Genomic DNA, 19,628 nt, shown 5'->3' with positions numbered 1-19,628 from the left:
TGCAATTTCTGGAGGCACACCATTGCTGCACAGCATTAGGGCACATTCTAGCTATGGAGTCATTTTGACACGGCCACTGCAACTATCAGTCATCAGATTTGGAGCTCAGGGAAGGTTATAGCACCTGCTCACCTTTTTTTCTATTACAGCACATATACAGTAAACAGATTCTCTTTAGCAGAGCAACGCAAATTCCCTGCAACTGCGTTCCAATTTGCTTCTCCGCAGTTTATGACACTAATGGCTATTGCCATCCCCTTTCGTCAATCCTTTCACCAGCTCACTGGGCAGCAGAAGTGCAGATACATAACAGGGTAAACAAGTCATACAACTTTTTCAAACTGCACAAAAATGTTATCCAGCTTTGCCTGGAAGAAATATGCACATTTCTATTGAATGCAACTGCTGGTCATCAACACACATGTTGTATACACTGCCATTACTTTCCTGAAAAGCAATGTGGAAATATTGGAATATTTGGAAAACACAAAATAATCTTTGTAAAGTCCATGTCAGGCTGCTTTCACATCTGCGGTGGAGATTCCATTATAAAAGCAAGTAAGGGGAATCAGCTGCTCAAACAGATCAGTCTTATGATAGAACCAAACAGCACCTAACTGGTCCATTTAGTTTCCGTTCAACCGGCATCTTACCGGATGAAAAAGTCCTGCATGCCGGACTTTTACTTTCAGCTTTTTGTGCTGGAGCTGCGAAGGAACCTCTGTGTTAGGAACCTCCGTTCAGTTATGAAAGCGGTCTTAGACTACACCTGTAGGAAGAACATGGATGTGCTACTTTGGAAGTAATAGATAGTTGCACATACATGAGTTTGTACAATTTATATAACCCATTGCAATACAACACTGTAGACTGCACTTTTGCCACAGGTTGGACAATTGCAGCTCTAAGCCTTGACAATCCATCTATGGTGACATCACATCAATTGCTAGAGATCATCCGCTGCTGTGATGTGACATCTTTGAAACACAGCGGATTGGGACATGACGGAATTGCTGCAGCAATAATGAGGCAGAATTAAGGTTATTGCAATAAAGATTTTTACATTTGCATTTTATGAGGTTTGCCCATTACTCTTCGTAAACCAGACAGCACCAATCATTTTTCCTCTACTAAAATGACACGACTGGTATGAAAGTTGCATTGTCCGAAATTACTTGACTTCCTGCTACAGATATTACAAAACAAATTATTATCTATTTGTTTTTCTAAGAACCAATTTTCAGAAATGTACGTCACGTGATCTCAGCATTATTTATGATAAGTAGTAACATTATTTTTCTTTCCTGTTGGAACGTTATAGCTCCTGTACAAGGCGCAGGCGGACGTGAGTCGGTGAACTTTTTTCCTTGAGCGAACTACATAAACATTTCCTTTTTCTTCTGCACACATCATGTTCAATTCTCTGGCGTCATTCTATTTTTAGGTTCCATTTATATAAAACCAAAAATGAAAATGTTTAGAACTCTGAGCCAACTCAACAACCTCAAAACTGTTCAGACATTATCAGTAAGGCCTCATTCACACAGGTGTATTTCGTCAGTATTTTACAGCAGAAGCAAATCCAAAATGCTAAAAAAAAAATGTACAGATTAGAGATGAGCGAACGTACTCGGATAGGCACTACTCGTCCGAGTAATGTGCCTTATCCGAGTACCGCTGTGTTCGTGCTGAAAGATTCGGGGCGCTCCGCTGCTGACAGGTGAGTCGCAGCGGGGAGCGGGGCAGAGCGGCCGGGAGAGAAGGAGAGAAAGATCTCCCCTCCGTTCCTCCCCGCTCTCCCCTGCAGCTCCCCGCTCCGCAGCGCGTCCCGAATCTTTCAGCACGAGTACAGCGGTACTCGGATAAGGCACATTACTCGGACGAGTAGTGCCTATCCGAGTACGTTCGCTCATCTCTAGTACAGATCTTTCCAATTTAATGTGAACAGTGCATAGAACACTAATCTTGACCACTACCATGTGTAGGGAGCCATCAGCTTTCGGGTCCTTCCGCATGGCCTGGCGAAGAGCTGATCGCCAGGGGTGTCCAGTGGAGGAGCCCCACAGATTACCTACTGCTGACTTATCCACAGGATAGGTTATCATTAGTACAGATGTGGATAAGCCTTTTAAAAGCATACATACAAATAAGATAGCTATTTAGACTGACACACCATTAAAGGGGTTGTCCCGCGCCGAAACTGTTTTTTTTTTCCCAACAGCCCCCCCGTTCGGCGCGAGACAACCCCGATGCAGGGGTTAAACAAGAACACCGGACAGCGCTTACCTGAATCCCCGCGCTCCGGTGACTTCTTGCTTACCTGCTGAAGATGGCCGCCGGGATCTTCTCCCTCGGTGGACCGCAGGGCTTCTGTGCGGTCCATTGCCGATTCCAGCCTCCTGATTGGCTGGAATCGGCACGTAACGGGGCGGAGCTACACGGAGCACGAGCGGCCCCATTGAGAAAAGAAGAAGACCCGGACTGCGCAAGCGCGTCTAATCTGGCGATTAGACGCTGAAAATTAGACGGCTCCATGGAAACGAGGACGCTAGCAACGGAACAGGTAAGTGAAAAATTTCTGTATGGCTCATAATTAATGCACAATGTACATTACAAAGTGCATTAATATGGCCATACAGAAGTGTATAGACCCACTTTGTTTCGCGGGACAACCCCTTTAACATGTACTGGCTAAAGGCCCCTTTACACGCAATGATTATCATTCAAAGTTTATCTAAACAGCTGAAAATGAGCGATAATCGGGCATTGTACAGTTTGTTTAAACAATGGATTTCAGTTCACTTAAAATCAATCATTCAACAGCTGAAAGACGAAGCAAATACATTCCATTTGAATGTATTTCGCTTATCTTTCAATAGACTGCATGATGTTCTCCCCGTGCCATGTATACACTAGCCATGAGCAGAGCAATGGAAGGTGTCAGAAACTGTTTGCACAGCTGGATGTGTGTCAATCACCATTAACACTTTATGCAAATAGATCACTAATGCCTGGCTTAGACACAACGATTATCACTCAAAATATGTCTTCTGAGTGATAATCGTTATGTGCATTTGCAGGGCAAGGTGATCGCTCAAGTTTTGAGCGATCACTTTGCACTCCTAGTGGGGTATGCAGAAGACAAGCGGGGCTGCTTGTCTTCTGCATCCAGCTGTTCTCTGCTCAGAGCGCCGGGCTGTTATACAGCTGTGCGCTCCGTTCAGAATATGCAGAACGCAGCTGGACCGCTGTTTACAGAGCGGGATATCAGCTGAAACAATAGTATCAGCTGTATCCCGCTGTGAACTCCTGATAAGGCTGATTGTTCTCTTTCAGCATGTTGTAAGAGTGCGATCAGCAACTTGTTAATGAAAACTGCACAATATCAGTGCAGTTAGACCTGACGATTATCGCTCAAAAGACAGCTTTGAGCGATTTTTGAGCGAGAATCGTCGGGTTTAAATGGGCCTTAAATCTTTCAATCTTTCAGTTTGAAACATTATCTTTGCATGTCAAAGGGCCTTAAGCAATCATGTTTATTTCTATTAAGGGAAAAGATAAAACACCCCTTGCAGCAGCAGCTTGTCCTTGTGGGAACAAAGAAGTGGACTTTTAAATCCAACGTATCTGATCAGCCTTTACCCCAATGGCAGTGGTTAGAGGACAGTCAGATTATTTTAATACAATTTAAAGTAGCAGTATTGCCCTTTTCCATCTCACGATTCTTGTTTACCCGAGTGAACAAGCTGGTGGCGTCATCATCAGCACGTTCGCAATTGGCCAGCCTGTTTAGACAGGCAAATCATCGTTGGGAATTGTGAACTTCTCGTTCAACATGTCACATTGCTATGTGAAACAATGAACGATCAGTGTTTAAATGCAACGAGAAGCCAACAATGATTTTTATGCCGGGTGAAACTGAACAACGAAAGAGAAGTGTGTGATTCATTGGACAAGTATAAAATGAACGATTACCGCTGACTTTTGTTCGTTTGAACGATTTTTGAAGCGATAATCATTCTGTTTAACCCTTTCCAATCCACTGTCTGACGTCAGAAGACATTCTGATTGAAGGCTATACAGCTCCAATGTCGGAAGACGTCCGGCAGGGTATTCTTACTGTATATTACTGGCCCCTTTTTATTGTCGGGGGCCTTTCCAGCATGTCACATACTGCAGTACTGGCTCTAGCCAGCAGATGGAGCCGTTGTAAAATGGCAAAAAGAGAAAGCCCCCTAGGAAACACTAAATCCAAAATTGGATTGCAAAGGGTTAAACGCACCTTTACACTGGGCAATAATCACCCGTGTAATCACAGGAAATAGCGAATTTAAGTGATAGTCGTCCCGTGTACATGCGGCCACAGACAAGGCACTGAGCAAGTCATCGTTAACTTGGCAGAGTCAATTGATTTTTAGCTTACCTAAAAGCCAAGCGACTATAAGCCCATATAAAGAGGCAGTCATTTATGTCTGATTGGAGGCGGGTGGCCGAAGAGATCTCCAGCTCGCTCCATCTACATTCTCTGAACAACTGTGTGATTGCACAGGAGTGATATGTAATGTTGCATTGAATTAGAAAAAATGCTAAAAAGGTACCAAAGGAATTTTCTCACCACATTTAAAAGCATGTCAATGCTCACTGGGTTCTGCATCTCTAATGGAGTATAATGGATAGTGTTAGATGCCAAAAACTAGCTTATTCCATCCTCCTACTTGCAGTTCAGACGTGGTTGCATATAGGAGATACAGAAAAAAAAATAAGCATGCACTATCAGTTGGATCCTCCCCCCAACCCCAAACGTGTATGGCATATCGCATTGATAAACATTTGTGGGAAAACTCTGTAAATAGGGTTGTCTAATCAGAAATAACCCCTTTCAGAAGTCAGAAGCAGATTTTGCAATGAGAAGCCTTGGGTCTCCTAACATTTACTCCGGCATGGAAAAGAAATTTTAGTAGACTGTAAAAATTAACTGGAGCAACCAGTGTCAGGCAGCTGCTGCCAAGGCAAATAGGATCATGGTGTGCAACAAAAGATGTACAGAATGATTACATTGTTCTTCCTCTTTACAAGTTACTTGTCAGTCCACAAACGGATTATTGTGTGCAGTTTTGGGTACCGATACTCAAAAAAGACCTATTGGAGATTAGGTGGGTTCTAAGGCGGGTAACTAAATTAACCCCTTGCCTGACTCAGTCGTTAGGCATGCGCTTGGAAGAAAAAAAATGTAAATTTGTCTCCAATGCATGACATGCAACGCGTGAGAGCGGCGCTGGCCCCATTGAAATCAATGTGCGATAATCGTGATCCGCTGCCACTACTGTAACAGCAGTGGCAGAGGATTCCTTCACCCCCGCGGGGAGGCCCCTCATCACTGAACACTGTGACAGTGCTGTCACAGGGTTCAGTGATGAAGGGACTCCCCGTGGCAATGATTTTCAGGGGGTTGGGTGAGGGGGCGGGGAGGCTTGATATACTAGACCTTCCCCGAAAACTATCCCAAACATGCGTAAAAAAAAAAAAAGAATATATTATATATATATATATATATATATATATATACACACACACACACACACACTCACCTCTCCGCCGCTGCCGGGGCTCGGCGCGACCTCCTGCTTAGCTCCCTGGCTCTGAATTGAAGATCTTTAATTCGGTGGGGATTTAAAATCCCCACTTCCTGAAAGTGCTGTGTCTGATTGGCATGAACGTTCAGCCAATCACAGGCAGCGCTCAGCCATTCATTAATTCAGCCCCGGCAGCGGCGAGGAGGTGAATATACATATTTTTTATTTTTTTTTACACAAACTACCGTAGGTATGATTTTCAGTAAAGGGCTTATATTTCAAGCCCTTTCCCAAAAATCACTGCATACCATTGCTTTTAATGGGGCCGGCGGGTGTAGCATCATATTTCCTAAACTACACAAAATATTTTTAAAAACAATACACTCCCAAGTTCAGAAAGAATCATAGAATTTGAATTGCTAATAAAAAAGTGCCATTTTTTTAACCCGTAAATAACTAAAAAATGCATCACTTAAGTGGTTAATACATGGAATTAGCATCTACAATACCCAGAGAGGTTATGAAAATTGGGGTTATTTACTGTAAGAGCAGTGAGACTATGGAGCTCTCTGACAGAGGATATTGTAGTGATGGCAATGATACAATGTTACATGTTATAGTCACTGATTATTTCAGAAGGGCTGTCCCAGGGATTATTCTGATTATCGCTTTTGAAGTAGGGAAGGAATTTTCCCCCTAAAATGAAGAAAATTGGCTACTAATTTATTTGGGATTTTCGTCTTCCTCTGGATTAACACAAGAAGATAATAGGCTGAAATAGATGGATGTCTTTTTTCCACTTTACGAACTGTTACTATGTTACTGCAGGGAAAATTTAGTATTCCATGACAGGAGACCCCCTTCTATGATGCCCATATTCCTTAACAGTTCATGTGAATAATGGCTGTCTTCACAAGACAATCCATCTAAAGTGCCCCATATCCATCCCAATAATTACTGCTCCTGTGAATGGAGGTGGATGCTGCAGATCGCTTCCGGACGCCCACCTCCATTCACCGTAAACAGGCAAATAGATGAACTACTGACTGTTTACAGCAGCTGATAGTCACTTGCTTTAGTTAAGCTAAAAAGAACAAGCGACTCCAAGTGAGCAGTTTGCTACGTCACTCAATGCCCTTTCAGGGGTGGTTTGTACACGAGACGACTATCTTGCGTACAAATATCATTGTTGTTTCCAGCTATGATTCAAGCAATAATCGCCCAGTGTAAAAGGTACCTTAATTCTCCTGTGACTAAAACAGTAATTTTAGCAACATTGTATCAGAGATTAGTATTTATGCAACTCCCTCATAAATTATTTATAGTTGCCTCTCCGAACTACAAAGGCAGCTTTGTGTAACATTCTTTTAGTACACAATGGTCTGTGCTTTGTATTTTCTTTTAATACGATATAATAAACAGAAAACAGACGCGGTTTTGCAATACATTCTTACCATTAGTTGTACTGCTTATATACTACAATCCCAGAAAATGATTCTGTCTCCAAGTCATACAACAAAAGGGTTTCAGGTTCAAAATATTCTTTCCGCATATTGATAAAATGTTATTTTTATGGTTCATACAAATGGGGAGTAAATTGTAACTATATTCCAAAGCCCTGTGTTGCTGTCAGTCCTGCTATTCCTTATAATTCTGCTGCTCCCACCCATCCAATGAAGTAATATGCAGACAATACATTATGGCATAGATTCCCCGCTATCAGACGCTATCATTAGTGTAACGTCTCAGCCAGATTGCACTTCCCTGGAGCTTCGAACGTGAAGTATAACAGAGCAGCCATTCAAATCAATGGGATTCATGCAATGCACAGAAGTTACAGGGCTCCTTCACATGGGGCGTGTGGTGACAGCGTATTGTGCGTGAAATACGGTATACCGATCTGCCATAGGCTCAAATATTGTTCGACATATGGCACAGATCGCAGCATGTTATATTTTGGGGCTTACTTTGCACATATACAGGCAAAATAGTGCATGGCTATTGGTGGCACGCAGCAAGTATACAATGTCATTGCGCACTTTTAGTGTGCCGCCTTACACATGGCAAGCAGTGGATTACACCCGTGTGAGGCCAGCCATAAAGCGACTTTTTAAAGGTGTTTTTAAATGGAATGATTAGTGTTCGAAAACAAAATTGTTCAAACGAGCGAAAATACACAATAATCGTTCAGTCTTAACGCGAGTCAATAACCGAACGTCAAATCATTCACTTTTTAATCGTTGTTCATTCTAGGCAGGTATAAAAATCATTGCTGGTTTGTCCACTTATCATTCAGTTTAAATACCGATTGAACGACCTAATGATGTATCTGCCTGTGTAAACGAGCCAACGATTATGTCATTCGCTCGATCAAACGCTAATCGGCTCGTCTAAAAGGACCCTGGTGGGCTTTGCTTAGAAACAAATAAAAGTACAGTAAATATACTTGTGTCATCAGACATGGTATATTGTGAGGACTGTCAAATGAGTCTTTTCGAGTCACCAGCCTTTTAATCAATAGCAATGCCCCAATGTTAGGGACTGAAGAGTATGAAATGATAGTGGAATCCTTTGCTATTAAAAATGATTACATTTAGCAAAATTGTAGAATCCAGCTTTATTATACCAGGGAGATCCAAAGCTTTTCCTTAAATGTTATGGTCTAAAGCATTTTCTGAACCGGATCCATACAATGAAAAATAGATAAGTGGAGCATTAGGCTCAGTCAATAAGGTCAGCTGTCAAGGTCACTTTGTTATTGTACAGAGCTGTCTGTGAAAACCATAAGGAGCACTAATCCAATAAAGAACTAAGCACTAACCATAAATCGTGAAACCTATAGTAATTAGTTTAGTCAGGCTAATTTAACTTGAAGGACTCCCTTATTAATTTATCTTTAGTCATAATACAATAAACACAAGGCACATGATAAGTGTGTAATAAACACAATAGAGCTTGTTTACTGTCTAAGTCAGCACAAACGTAGACTAGACAGTCATAAAACGCGCCACATTTATTACAATAGCTCTCCTGAATGCCAAATCTGTCAAATTTTAAAACGGTCTAGTCTAATGCCCCATTCAGGCAAACGATACCCGACACTCATCCCAGTGATGCTCACTGTTACACAGGCGCGAGTATAGCTGGCATCGCTCACAGCGCTGCTGGCATGGAGGTGGGGCAGCCGGGGAGCATTCTCCCACCCACCCACCTCCATTCCCTGTAAGCAGATAGTCGTTCAGAAGTGAATGACTGCTGTTTATACAGCTCATCGTACATCACTGGATAGCAATGTGTCTAATGAGCTTATGGAAAAAGCAGATGAACCAATTAACAGAAAGCGGGGGTTCTTCTCACTGTAGGTAAAAATACTGTGAATGACACTACACATAGGCCATCGGTGCAGGCGAGACCGGCAGAGCATCTTTACAGGATGACCGTCCCTTGCCAATAACAGGCAGCTGATCGCATCAACTTTACCTTTAATTTGACTTGGAGTATACTATGATCTACCGTATACCCTTGGGTTTTGCATAAGGCTACTTGAAAAGATATCTACACTAAGAAAAATCGTAATGGGATTGTATCACCAAACATGTTTTATAAATTAAAACCAGATAGAAAAACATATTATTCCATTTTCTCATCTGTTTTTTATTTTTTGATTGTATATTTTTTTTAATTCTGTGGTCTATAGGTGACTATCTTGCCTGAGCTAGATTTAACAGGATTTAGAGATAGAACAATGACTATTATGGAGACTGCTCTAGACGTGCTCTGTGACCTGTGTAGAGGTCGTTGTGCAGGGAGGGGAGTAGATGATCACAGCTTATACCTATTGTGAATGGTCGATCCTGTGTTATCTACATATAGGTGTCACCTTTTAGTGCAATCTTGTCTGTGATAGCAAGAAGACGGCTGCAAAACTTTCTATACATAACAGAAAGTATCATCAGCCTGTTATCAAGCTCTGTGGTCAGTCTGAAAAATGCCCAATTTTAGGATTTTTTTTTTTTTAAGTATAGATTGCAATAAACATATAAATGTGATTTATATAATAGGTCATTTTCTGATGACAGCTTCCCTTTAAAGTGCTTATGGGGCTTGATACAAATAAAAATTAATATTGTACGGTGAGAAGTTTTGCAGCCATTAGAGATGAGCGAGCGTACTCGGATAAGCACTACTCGCTCGAGTAATTGGCTTTATCCGAGTATCGCTGTGCTCGGGTCTAAAGATTCGGGTGCCGGCACGGAGCGGGGAGCTGCAGGGGAGAGCGGGGAGGAACGGAGGTAAGATCTTTCTCTCCTTCCCTCCCGCCCGCTCTCCCCTGCTCCCCGCTGCGACTCACCTGTCAGCCGCAGCGGCACCCGAACCTTTAGCCCCGAGCACAGCGATACTCGGATAAAGCCAATTACTCGAGCGAGTAGTACTTATCCGAGTACGCTTTTTTCGCACAGTGGATCCAGAGAGGCGAGTATGGGGTCTTTGGGGTGGGGGGTGGGGGGGGGGACGCAGTGATGGACTCACTGGGCTGCAATATTCCACTGGCAGAGTCAGTCACGGCCGTGGGCATGAGGCCTTAGGCAGTGGCTATGTCAGGTACTGCAGTTCAGTCCCATTGAACTTGAATGGGACTGTGTTGCCATAAGCTGCAGTGCCAGGCACAGGGACTACCAAATCTACAGAGCTGTATCGGGTAAACAATAAAGAGGATGTGGTGCTTTGCTTTTGCCCCTTTAGTTACAAAATCAAAAGCTGTTGAGAGTTGTGATTCCCCACTGATGTGATACTGATGTCCTATCTAAGGAAATTAAGAGGTTATCCATAAATTATGTGCACAAATAGCTGTATAACTCATTCACTGCACAGTCCTCTAGCTGGAAGGTCATTCAATTGATCAACCATCAATCACATCAGCTCTTCTATTTAGAAGCATCTAATAGATTTCATATTATATATCTATTCACTAATGCGTTTCGGCATGATCTGATTCAGATAGTTTATCTGCTGCCCTTTATCAAGCCAAACAAACACTTAAAATATTTACTACTTGCACATAAGATAAATTCTGAACATTTTGTTTTCTATATGAATGCACTTCTGGAAGTTTCTATTCTGTGACCATGGTAATGCTTTAGCAATGTATATAAATGGTAGCACCATGCATTGTGGGGAGCTTCCTCTATATTTCTGTTTAGTAGCAAAAATAAAAAAATACAACTGCATAATTAGCAATATGGGTCTTGCCAAAAAACTCCTATCCACTGAGATTGATTCTGTATATCAAGGCTCCAGAAGTGAACACACAAGGCCAGGAGACAATGCCAAGCTCTGTCTACATTTTAGCACTTTTCTGCCAAGCCTGCAGCATGGACTACTAGAAGACTCCGCTGCAATATCTTCAAAACACATATTAAATGGGTTGGACCAATATTAAATTTTATCATCTATCCATAGGACAAGAAAAGGAGGACATGGGACCCCCATTCTCAAGAACATTGGGGGGAGGGGGTTGGGTTACATCATGCAGGGTTTTTGTATGCTGTCGAATAGGTGAAAGGATGGTTTTCGAGGGTGTGATACCAACTGTCAAACATAGAGGAGAAAGCATGAAGGTCTGGAGCTCTTTTACTGGATCCTGAATTGACAATTTGCACAGGGCGACTGGACAAAAAGAGCTACCACAGCATTTTGATATGCCATGCAATACCCTCTGGTATACTCCTAGTTGGTCAGGGGTTTATATTACAGCAAAACAATGATCTGAAATATACTACTAGGTTATATCAGAACTACTTAAGACGACAAGAAGAAGCTGGTAGGCTTCAAAGAATGAATGGCCTGTACAGTCTTCAGACTTAGGGCTCACTGCACACAGGCACACTGTGAGCACTGCAGAAGGGTAGCGGGATACGCGTCATCTGCTAGTGACAGTGCTGCATAATCTGTACTGTGCATGTGCGCCGGCCCATGTTTCCGCAGTACAGATAAAGAAGAATCCAGACAGGTAAGTGGGGTCAATCGAAGGTCGAAGTGAAACACCAAATATTTATGGATAAATGACATTTTCTAGTACACTTTTAGGGCTTATCCACATGAGCGTATATCAGCTGGCGTTTTCACAGCCGGCCGATATACGCTACCATCTGATGCATTGGATTCCATAGAACCAGGTGCGACATTTCGGCTGAGCATTGTCCTTTTTTTTATCAAGGCTTTGCCCAAGGCATCGCACCTGCCTTTATGAAATAAAAAAAGATCTTTTTTGACAACTCATTATGGTAAAAGCCTGATATACCTGTCACTGTACGCAGTTTTATAGCACAGACCATACTCAACTGAAACTGTGGTAAGTATGACCACTATGGGACATGAAAATTAATAAGCAATAGCAGCTATATGTCAAGCAAACGTTGCAAGTATGGCGTATGTGACAAAACTGCAACTTTTCAAAGATTTACGCGCATCTTTGCCATTTGTGTTTTTAAAGTGGACAAGAGAATGGCTGCACACATCCGGTCACATTTACTAAAATCCATGCCAAAAACTGGCAAAGATCATAGCAAAAAGCTATTGCAGCTCGGAGCAGAGTAGGTTTTCATGTGGCACACAGAAGTGCCACTAGATAAGACACCTGTATTAGGAGTTTTGCCCGTCTAAATATATTTGGTGCTTGTAGCCAGGAGCAGGGTTTACTTAAGGCACCTTTAAGGGCTTATTTACATGAGCCTCATGTGGTGCAGAGTGTAAGCTCTCACCTACGACCTGAGGGTTGCAAGTACGATCCCCGCATATGAGTCAGGTAGCCGGATCAAGGTTGACTCAGCCTTCCATCCTTCCGAGGTCGGTAAAATGAGAACCCAGCTTGGTGGGGGGTAATAAGTAATAATTACCTGAAAGCGCTGCGGAATAAGTTGGTGCTATACAAATACCAAGATTTATTTATTTTATTTTACGAGCGTATATCGGACAGCGTTTTCACAGACAGCCGATATACACTTCCATCTAAGCAGTTTCCCTCCTCCCTCCTCCCCTCCGAGCGGTTTGCAATGGGAGTGGGCAGGGCAGGACGGTGCTAAGCTCCCACCCCGCCCATTGCAGACGCCGGAGTGAAGGAGAGAGGCAGAGAGCAGGTGAGGGGGAGGGAAGGGGAGAACTGCTTAGATGGAAGCGTATATATCGGCCGGCCGTGAAAACGCCGGCCGATATACACTCATGTAAATAAGCCCTAAAAGCCATATACACGGGACGATTATTGTGCAAGATTAGTTCAAATGAACGGATTTCAGCAATAATTACCATGTCTAAATGCGCAGCCATCATGCACAATTCGTTTACAGTTCGTTAGTCACTCACTTTCAACCAGTATGAAAATCATCGCTGGATTGCCAACTTCTGGATGCTCTACAAGTTTGTGCTTTGTGATTTTTGTGCGATGTGTTTTTAACATTAAAAAGTCCCATTGACAGTCGTGTAAAAAAAAGTGCAAGAAAACGCAAGTGTGGAAGAGCCCTAAGAGCGCTTTTACACGGCAGTTTTTGTGAAGCAAAACCAGGAGTGGGTCCAAAATCTGGAAGAACTGCAGATCTTCCCATTTATACTTTCTCTCCACTCCTGGTTTTGGCTCATAAAAAAACTGAACACAAAAACTGTTGTGCGAAAGCGCCCCAAGGGCTTACTTACACAAGCGTATATCGGCCAGGGTTTTCACAGCCGGCTGATATACGCTTCCATCTAAGCAGTCCCTCCCCCTCCCTGCCTCCACTCCGGCGTTTGCAATGGAAGTGGATAGGATGGGGGCGGAGCTAAGCTCCACTCTGCCCCGGCCACTCCCTTTGCTGGCTATGCACAAGGGGCGGGAGCTTAGCTCAACCCCCATCCCACCCACTCCCATTGCAAACCGCTTGGAGGGGAGGAGAGAAGCAGAGAGCCCGTGAGGGGGAGGGAAGGGGGAAACTGCTTAGATGGAAGCGAATATCAGTCAGCTGTGAAAACGCCGGCCGATATACGCTCGTGTAAATAAGCCCTTTGGGTATCGTCGCCAAATATTTTTTGCAACGTTTTCCTGGCATTAGGATTAGGCCCAATGTCCACGGGTGGATTTGATTTTTTTGATTTGCTTGAGATCCGCAAATCAAGCCGCCCATGGGGAGACATGGGCGCCCGCAAAGCAGCTATCAGCATGCGGATGTACATTTTTTTTCCCGGTGTGCGAATTGCATGTGCGGGAAGAAATTGCAGCATGCTCCATTTTCCTGCGAATCCTGCAGGGACAGCTTCCATTGAAGTTAATGAAAGCTGTCCGATCCGTGGCCCACAAGGAGCTGTCACTGTGAAAGTGTTGCAGATCTGCGGGAAAGGCACCTCAATTGCGCCAGGCATGTCGACCGGCGCGCCCAGACACATCCACCATGTTGAAGAATGAAGATCCGGCCAGCACGGAGGAGACCCGTGCTGGATCTGGAAAGGTAAGAAACTGTCTTTTTATGTCCATGGCCGTGGGCACACACGAATTCCGCTGCGGGATTCAGCAGTGGAATCCGTGCATGGAAGTGGACACTGGGCCTTAAATTCATAGTGTTTTTACAACCCCCCAAAAGACAAAACAAACAGATTAAATAGTTTTTCCTTTCTCATTAGATTTGTAGGTGATCCCAGTATTATGACACACTGAACTGTGTTGTTACACATTTGCGATAAGTGTTCAAAGGATACAAACATTAATTGTAAATATATATATAAATAGAAAAAAAGGATGTACAGAAAAACAGCTGCCTGCAGAGAGGATGTGGAGATGATTCCCTCAAGGTCAACAGATGAGGGGACTCTGTGGCTTCTCCTGGAGAAGGCCTCATCAGCTGATCTATAAATGGAGGCACAGAAGACACAGCTCTGTTGCACTGATGACACAGGAGGATACAGGAATATGTTACATAGTCATCACAGCTTCACAACTCATCAATATAACACATCCATAATTGCAAAGGGGATTGTAGGGTGAGAGTGAGGTCAGACAAACACTGGATCACTGCAGCACTGGCACAGTAATAAAAGCAGCCTCACTGCAGTCCTACTTTGCATTGCCCCTACCCCCTGCAGTGCAATAACATTCAATGCAAATACACAACAGACTTGATAAAAGCTAGTGTTGAAGCCCAGCTGTAGAAGTGGATGTGACATTAAAAATAAAATTGCAATGAAATATTCATTATAATGGCACTGCTCTGTGTAGGAATTCAATCCTACTACATGGCTGGCATCGGGCTCTGAGAATGCTGCATTGATTCTGCAAAAAAACATGCCAAGATGGATGATGTGCCACTGGACCTGCATTGCTATAGACTGGCATCATGTAGAAGTGAGGATTGCATTTACCTTGGGATCCTTCTCGTAGTAGTACTGCTGGGTCCTGATCCATCTTCCAACCAGGTGGTCCCTGACAGTATGTGCCAGGGCAAAGTAATAGTCTCTTGGGGTGGAGACGTTCCTGTCTTTCACCAGGGTGAAGTGCAGATGCCTGTTGAAGCTCTTCCTGACCTCAGCTACATCTCCGAGCCCTGCGATGCCCCTAACACTGATCTGCTTCCTCTTGTCACTATCAGACAGTGGGGCAGCCATGGCTCAGCAGAGGGGAGCTGGGTGTGCAGCGCTGTGTAGGTCGGAAGGCTCTCTTCTAGCTGCAGAGGAAGGAGGAGGGATGTACATGCGCTGTGTGTTCTGTACTCTGCAGACCTGCCTCCTCTACACAGGGTCACAAATACCAACCTGCTCCTCCCCTGCTCCTCCCAGCTATTGTACCTGCTGACTGTCTCCTGGCTAGCATCTGCCCTTCCTGTAATAGCAGAGGTGGCTTTACTCCTCATTCTATGTACACTGTCAGTGTGAGTTTGGATGGCTACAAACGCTGGGATCAGACCAGAGCTGCAATATAGGAACATTCGGCTTTAAAGATAAAAGGGAAATCCACCCCAAAATGATCATCTGACGTCATACATTTCTGCAAGAAGATGACATCAGTAGTAGGCCATACCTCTGTTGCTTTCAGAAAGTAATACAAGCCAAGATGGCCAGCTTGGGAGTCACATCTTCCTAAAAGAGAGGGTTAATATTCATGGCTGGCCTTTAGGTGCTCGTTCGGTCTATAGATGAGCTAACAACTGAATGACAAACAATAATCGTTCACTTTTCGGTCATTTTATCCAGGCATAAACATCATGGTTGGCTCGTTCACTTATCGTTATGTTTAAACAGCGCTCGTTCAGTCCTTCTCACTTACACATCGAATGTGAACGTCTGAACGATTTCTCATTTGAACAAGCCAACGATGTATCTGCCTGTAAAAACAGGCTGCATGACAGCGAATGAGCTAGTGGTGACGTCACTCACTCGTTCAAACAAGAATCGGCTCGTCTAAAAGGACCCTTCACTACATATAAACTGTGCATGGAGTCGCACAGGGTGCCGGTCACCAACTTGTACGGGGGACAGCGATCTTCTCCCTTAGGTTTACCCAGCCAGTTGTCCTTCTTCCTCCAGGTGGTAGCGTCTTGTGCACTTGCCAGAATCATCCTCTTCCTGGCTCTGGCTGTTCCCCTCTGATGTTCTGGGGTACGACTTTCAGCCCATCGGGACCCCACAACAGAATTGCTTAGTTCTGCTTCTGCATTTATGTACTGAGTTTGGTTATTGTATTGTATCTATAGCTTGACCTTGGTTCTGGTATTGTTTCTATGTTCTGAACTTGGTCCAAGTATTGTATTTATGTACTGAGGTTGATTCTGATACTGTAGTTATGTTATGAGCTTGGTTCTAGTACTGTATTTATTCACTGAGCTATTCTGTTGCAGATTTACGTTAAAATACAGGAGCTAATAGTGCAGCGTGCAGCGCAGTTTTGTAGTGTAAAATGCCAGGCAGCTGAACTGAAAAAGAGTAAACCGTATTATAGTCATTTTGCTATGGTACATGCTCATAGTCAGCATGTCACTTCTTAACATGGATCCATGTGGAATCACATCGAAAATACCGCACACTGATTTTACTCATTGACAAATCCAAATCCACGTGTGAATCCGCAGCAGAAATCACAGCGGATTTCTGCAGCAGTTTTTAGAGGTGGAATCAACGCAAAATAATCTGCTTCGGATTCTGCCATGTGATCATGCCCTGAGGATACATTCACCCAGGTGAACGAGATATCAGGTCGAGAAACTGGGCCTGACATTGCACTTCCCAACGTGCATTTTACCAGTGGATGCAAGGCGTTTTTAGGCAAAATAGCAATCCTCCCGTGTGTGTTTCACATGCGATAAGAAGATCACGAGTGTTTCCCATTAATTTCAATAGGAAACATCTCACTCGCATGCGCATCGCACAGCATGTGAGTGCCATGTGATGTCTTTAATGCCCCATAGAAAACAATGGTCTCTATACCACACGTGCCAAACACAAGGCCCGCGGGCCTGCCGCCTCATTTTATGTGGCCCACTGGCCGTGCAACAACCAAATATGCACTCCACTCACACAGCCTGCATTTCCAGTTCAGCGGTAGTGCATAGTCTGTGATCACTGACCACTTCCCTGCCATGTCTGTGTGTGCCGTCCTGTACACAGCGCAGATGTCGAGGGGAGAGGCCAGTGGCTACAGGCTCAGAAGCGTCTGCCGCCGGACTGGAGCTACAGGCTGGGTGAGCGGAATGTCTGTAGAAATGCTGGCTGGCCAGGGACCCATTACTACTGAGGATGATGTGGGGGTCACTTTTACTACTGGGGCCACTATGGGGGTCACTGTTACTACTGGGGCCACAATTACTACTGGTACTATTGGGGCCACTATGAGGGTCACTGTTACTACTGTGGCCACCATGAGGGTGACTGTTACTACTGGGGTCACAATGGGGGTCACTATTACTACTGGGGTCACTTGGAGGGGTCACTATCACTACTGATACCACAATGAGGGACCCTATCACTACTTGGGCCACTATAAGGGTTACTCTTATCATTGGAGCCACTCTGATTACTGGAGTTGCTTACTACTGCAGCTACTATGAGAGACACTATTATTACTGGGGTCACTATGGGGGGCTCTGTTACTACTGGGGCCACTATAGAAACCACTCTTATTATTGGAGCCACTCTGATTACTGTGGTCACTATTATTACTGGGGTTACTGTTACCCCTATGCGGCTCACTATCACTACTGGGTTCACTATGGGAGTCATTGTTATTACTAGGGCCATTATGGGGGTCCCTCTTATTACTGGAGTCACTTACTACTGGGGCCACTATTATGACGGGTCACTATGGGGTCACTGTTACTACTATGGCCACTATAGGGATACTATCACTACTGGGGCCATTATGGGGGTCCCTATCACTATTGTGGTCACTTACTACTGGGGCCACTATGGGGACCCTATTTCTACTGGGGTCACTATTACTACTGCGGCCACTATGGGGGTCACTATTACTATACTGTCTTACAATTACAATCGGCCCTTTGAAGGCACCCATATGGCTGATGTGGCCCTCGGTGAAAATGAGTTTGACACCCCTGATCTATATGTTCTGAGGAACTTGAAAAAATAGGACATGCAGCGATTCTTTTTGCCTTGCAGCATCGCTGTGATGGAAAACATCGGTCTTGTGTATGACTCCATTCAAAATAATAGAGTTCATATTCGCGCATATTTTGTGCATCTTGCAACACAGAAAACTGGCACTTGTGTGGATGTAGCCTAAATGACAAACACAACATTCTAAAGAGAGGACCATCTGAATGAACAATCATTTAGTAACATAGTATGTAAGGCCGAAAAAGACATATGTCCATCCAGTTCTGTCTATTAACCCCCAATGTTGATTGAGAGGAAGGCAAAAAAAAAACCACAATGAGGTAGAAGCCAATTTTCCTCATTTAACCCCTTAGTGACGAAGCCTGTTTGCGCCTTAGTGACGGAGCCAAATTTTGGAAATCTGACATGCGTCGTTCAACGTGGCATAACTCCGTAAAGGCTTTACATATCCCAGTGATTCTGACATTGTTTTTTTGCCACATGTTGTACTTCATTTAGATTGTAAAAAGAGACCGATATAATTTGTGTATATTTATTAAAAGTACCAATATTGGAAAAATTTTGAAAAAATTGTCATTTTTTCACATTTTCAACCGTAATATCTCAAATATGTCCAAACATACTGTACAAATTTTTGATAAGATATGTATTTCCATCTGTTTACTTTATTCTGAATGCACACTTGAAAAACTTTTGTGTTTTTTTTAACCATTTAGAGGACGTACAAATTTAACATTACTTTTCAGCATTTTGAGGAGCACTTTGTTTTCCTGCACCAAGCCAAGTTTGCAGAGGCTCATAAGTGTCAGAATAATAGATACACCCACAAATGACCCCATTTTAAAAACTACACCCCTTAGTGTATTCACTGAGGGGTGTCATGAGTATTTTGACCCCACCAGTTCTTTTCAGGAATTAGTTCAATTTAGGGGCCAAAAAATAAAATTTCATATTTTTGCAAATATGTCATTTTAAAGACATATTTTTTTCCTATAGAGCCCATGAAAATGAGGATTTACGCACCAAAATGGATACCCCCGTTTCTCCCGTGTTCAGAAACATACCCATTATGGCCCTAATCTTATGTCTGGATGCATAACGGGAGTCAAAACGAAAGGAGCAGTCGGTGTCTTTCAGAACATAAATTTTGCTTGAAGGCGTTTTAGGCCCCATAGCACTTTTGTAGAGCTCTTGAGTGGCCAAAACCAAAGAGAACCCCCACAAGTGACCCCATTTTGAAAACTAGACCCCTTAACGAATTTATCTAGGGGTGTACTGACCATTTGGACCCCACAGTTTTTGAATGAATTCAAGCCAAGCAAAAGGAAAAAATTGTGATTTTCATTTTTTTGTCAATTCTGTCATTTTAAAAACAGCTTTTTTTGTACAGCACACGCATGAATGAAGCCTTTCATCCCAAAATGGATACCCCTGTTTCTCCCGTGTTCAGAGACATACCCATTGTGGCCCTAA

At 43.5% G+C, this 19,628-nt stretch overlaps 2 protein-coding genes across 2 annotated transcripts in view; one reads left to right on the top strand and one right to left on the bottom strand.

Annotated features, from left to right (window-relative positions):
- Positions 1 to 15,292, bottom strand: part of PYGB (glycogen phosphorylase B) — a 70,325-nt gene extending 55,033 nt beyond the window's left edge. The window contains exon 1 of the mRNA XM_066595796.1: positions 14,952 to 15,292. Within this exon, the coding sequence (XP_066451893.1) occupies positions 14,952 to 15,194 (243 nt within the window). The 5' untranslated portion in view covers positions 15,195 to 15,292. The remainder of the gene's footprint in view (positions 1 to 14,951) is intronic.
- A 1,881-nt stretch (positions 15,293 to 17,173) lies between these two features.
- LOC136619779 (barrier-to-autointegration factor-like protein) overlaps positions 17,174 to 19,628 on the top strand; it is a 40,925-nt gene continuing 38,470 nt past the window's right edge. Inside the window, exon 1 of the mRNA XM_066594541.1 lies at positions 17,174 to 17,263. The gene's annotated coding sequence lies outside the window, so the exon portion shown is untranslated. The remainder of the gene's footprint in view (positions 17,264 to 19,628) is intronic.

This window comes from Eleutherodactylus coqui, chromosome 3, assembly GCF_035609145.1.
Source record: "Eleutherodactylus coqui strain aEleCoq1 chromosome 3, aEleCoq1.hap1, whole genome shotgun sequence".
Classification (NCBI taxonomy): domain Eukaryota; kingdom Metazoa; phylum Chordata; class Amphibia; order Anura; family Eleutherodactylidae; genus Eleutherodactylus; species Eleutherodactylus coqui.
Note: the sequence above shows the minus strand (reverse complement) of the source record. Positions and strands in the feature narration are given on the sequence as shown.